Below are 3,848 nucleotides of genomic sequence, written 5' to 3' on the forward strand. Positions count from 1 at the left end.
TATTATTACTGCTCTATAGTCTGTTACAAAAGGAAATACCTTTCTTTTTCGTTTTTTAAATTTCTAAACAAACAACAATTAAGAATTTTTCTGCCTTTTTTTTCGTTTTCAAATAACTTATGTAGTCTTAAAATAATTGCAATACCCAGTCTTTATTTTTTCTAGTGAAATCTTCAGTTAAATGTTAAAACTAACATTTCTGCTTTCTCAGTCACTGTGTGGGAATGCCTTGTTTTTAAATCTGATTTTGCTTTGTTATTTTTTGTGGTCTCTTCAGGAGTGATGCTGTCACCACGTCTGAGCACGTCTGTGGAGGGAGGTTCGTTGCCAGGAGGATCCGCAGTGGCATAACTTATTTTTACGCTCCATACTCTGGAGCAGAGGAACAAACATTTTGTGCTGCCAAAGACTCTCAAACATGCGCTAATCTTTGCTCAGTCCCATCCCAAACACCCTCCTCCTCTGCAGACCCTTCCTCCTCTCCACTGCTCTCACAGTCACCTGCCTCCTCCCAAAACCAATCAGATTCAGCCTCCGCTCCCCGGCCTCTTCTTCTTTTCTTCTCCTGGCTCGGTGCCCAGCCAGGTGGGGTGAGCAAGTACAGAGACCTTTATCTGGATCGTGGCATGGACGTCCTCCTGGTCCAGAGCAATGTTTTGCACTTCCTGTGGCCTCGATGGGGGCTCGACTACGGCTTGGAGGTTTTGAAGGTTCTGGAGGAGCCTCAGTTCTCGGGGAGGGCCGTGCTGGTCCACGCCTCCTCCATCGGTGGTTACACTTTCACCCAGACGCTCACCCACATCGCTCAGGGATGGGACGAACATGCAGGCCTGGCGCAGAGGGTGATAGGACACATCTATGACAGCCTGGTGGTTGGCTCTCTGGAGCACATGGCGATAGGTGAGTGAGTGTGATCCGTCTCGGGTTACTTTTGTGTGGGATACGTGTGTCAGATTTTTAAATAAGTTATAACCCGCCTGACCTGCTGCTCCAGTTTGTCAGGAGTCCAGGAATTATTTGTGGCAGCATGTTTATAAACTGACTTCCGACAGTGTCTGCCAAAATAAAAGACTGTATCTAAAGCTTTTTTTTCTATTATTGTGTCTTTTTTTTTCATTTTTGCAATTTATCATTTAGTCCTCAAAAAGAGTGAATAAAACAGTTTCTTCAATCTGATCTCCAGAGTAAATGTTAGTATTGTACGTTTCTGCAAACCACAGATATATAACATTTGTATGTTATTATGTATGTTAAAGTGGGCAGGATCAGTAAAATCATTAAATATTTTTCCAAACAAAAACAGTTTTTTAAATGACCACAAACCAATTGCTACTCATTGATCCAGGACTCCTGTGTGACTCAGGCCGAGTGGCAGTTGGTCGCTTTATCCTGTTGGTAATCCAGGCTCATCACGTCAGCGCTGCGATGATTAACAACCATGTTAGAGAACAATAACGTCCCTGTGAAAATTATGAATAGTATGTATTTATACAATCCTTTAGCAATACCTTAAAGTAATGAGATTTAAGTCCAACCAATGACCCAAGGATAATCAGTTCACTAACATGTAAGGCAAGGAAAAGCAGCAAATGGCACAAGGTGATATTTGGCATATTCTTTTTAAATAATGTATAAGAATTAACAACTGATTAATGATTTATTTTTAATAAATACGTGCAATAACCAATGTGCGGCGGTTAAGCATACATGTTTTCCCAGAAATGGATGTGTACTCGACTGGTACACATGGCGGCGTATAACTGTGGTTTTGTAGTGATGAAACGTTAGGACACTTCCTCTTTCTGCCTCAGAAGAGGAAGTTCGACCTGAAGCTCGCTGCTCTGTTTATACCAAGCAACAAGGATGCTCAACCTGTTTCACCTGGGTGCCACTTTTGCAAAAAGTCAGGAGGCCAGGGGCCAGTTAATAAATAAAAAATGATTAAAAATGCATATATATAAATAGTTAGACCCTAGTTAGGGGTCTGGAGCGGAGGCTGAATCTGGTTTTGGGAGGAGGCAGGTGACTGTGAAAGCAGTGGAGAGGAGGAAGGGTCTGCAGAGGAGGAGGGTGTTTGGGATGGGATTGAGCAAAGATTAGCGCATGTTTGAGAGTCTTTGGCAGCACAAAATGTTTGTTCCTCTGCTCCAGAGTACGGAGCGTGAAGATAAGTTATGCCACTGCGGATCCTCCTGGCAACGAACCTCCCTCCACAGACGTGCTCAGACGTGGTGACAGCATCACTCCTGAAGAGACCGCAAAAAATAAACATAAAAATAATAAAAACTTTGAATAGAACATTATTTTTTAGAAAAGTTAGGGAAAGATGTCTAGAGAAAAAAGAAAAAAGTATCCCCCCAAATAAAAAAAAATGAAAAAGAGAAAGAGAATATTAACAGGTTTTTGGGTGGTGGCAGTTTGATACCCTCCCCCTGTTCAGTGTTATGTATATTCAGCATGTAATTGTTGATTATAAATTATTAACCCTCTTGATTATTTACTGTCTCTCGTTGTTGTTCAGGCCTCGGCAAGACTCTGGTTCCACGTTTGGAGCGCTTCGTCAAAAACATTGCCATGTTTTACTTCTGGCTCTTCAAAACCCACACAGCAGATTTCTATGAAAACAGCATCCAGATTTTCCGCAACAGCCCGATCACCGCGCCAGCCCTCTTCTTCTACAGTGAAAACGATGCTCTGTGCAACTCAGCCGACATGGAGAAGCTAATCGGTCTGTGGAAGAAGAGGGGCGTGACTGTGGAGAGCAGGAAGTGGAAGGTGTCGAAACACGCAGCACACATGCGATGCCACCCCGAAGACTATCTCTCTACACTGGAGAAATACTTGAAGTTACTGCACATCTCCTCCCCCAAAGCAAAAATGTAAACTGTTGGGGGACTAAAAGGTTTGGTTTGACTGAACTTTAAAACTGTAAGGAAACTTTTTGATGAATAAGACAGTTAATCTTTTTATCCTTATAGCCATCGCATGATAAAAGGCATAATTTAACAGCATAATTTAACAAAGACATTTGTCTTTCCTTTCAGGCATTATTCTCAATGGTTTGTTGTTTGGATTTAAACTATTGTTATATTTAAACTGATGCACACTATTTATGAATGACTGTGGCGCTATTGTTAACGTGTAGCTTGCTTTGCACATCCAATGTTCTCTAATGAACTGTTGTTGCACCTTAATGCCAGAGATCTGGTTTTTGCACAATGTGTAAAATAAAGAACCAAGCTTATACTTGACCTCCTAACCTCTGCGTTTAATCTTTGCTTTATTTATTTCAGCAGAAAAGCACCAATGTGTGCACACTGCATGCGGCATATAAATACACTTTGGTGCTTTTCATTATGCTAACATGTCTCCTCGCTTTCCTCTCAGCTCCTCCCATCAAGGATGTGAGCGAGAGATCCTCAAGGTACATTGAAGTGATTTGAAGACCTAATAAAAAGCACCTAAGGTCGGGCAGCATAAATGTTTTAAACAGGATTAATATAGATGGGTGAAATACTGAAATGGCCTTCCCTGATTGACCTAAAAAATGCCACTTGAAGAGACGCATACTGACCTGTTAGAAACTCAAAATGACCCCAGAGAGACGCAAACAGCTGCAATGAAACACAGAGGCTCACAAACGCTACGAAAAGGGACAAGACACCTGCAAAGACGCTCAAAATGACAACAAAGAAACTGCAGAGAAACTCAGAATGATGACAGACATACAAAACCACATACAGGTCCATGATGAAAGTGTGAAAAGTGAAAGTGTCAAAAGAATAACAAAAGGACACTTTAAAGTCTGCGTATCTTGCTCCCATAGACTGTAAATAATATAATATAAT

At 41.5% G+C, this 3,848-nt stretch overlaps 1 protein-coding gene across 1 annotated transcript; it reads left to right on the plus strand.

Moving 5' to 3' along the window:
• Window positions 1-263: 263 nt before the first annotated feature.
• LOC121966391 (transmembrane protein 53-like) lies at window positions 264-3,130 on the plus strand (the record flags this gene model as incomplete). The annotated part of the gene is made up of 2 exons (XM_042516493.1): window positions 264-900; window positions 2,522-3,130. Coding segments are annotated over 2 exons (999 nt in total), but the record flags the coding sequence as incomplete, so codon positions are not given.
• Between the last annotated feature and the right edge of the window lie 718 nt (window positions 3,131-3,848).

The sequence above is a fragment of the Plectropomus leopardus genome, unplaced genomic scaffold, assembly GCF_008729295.1.
Source record: "Plectropomus leopardus isolate mb unplaced genomic scaffold, YSFRI_Pleo_2.0 unplaced_scaffold24304, whole genome shotgun sequence".
NCBI lineage: Eukaryota > Metazoa > Chordata > Actinopteri > Perciformes > Serranidae > Plectropomus > Plectropomus leopardus.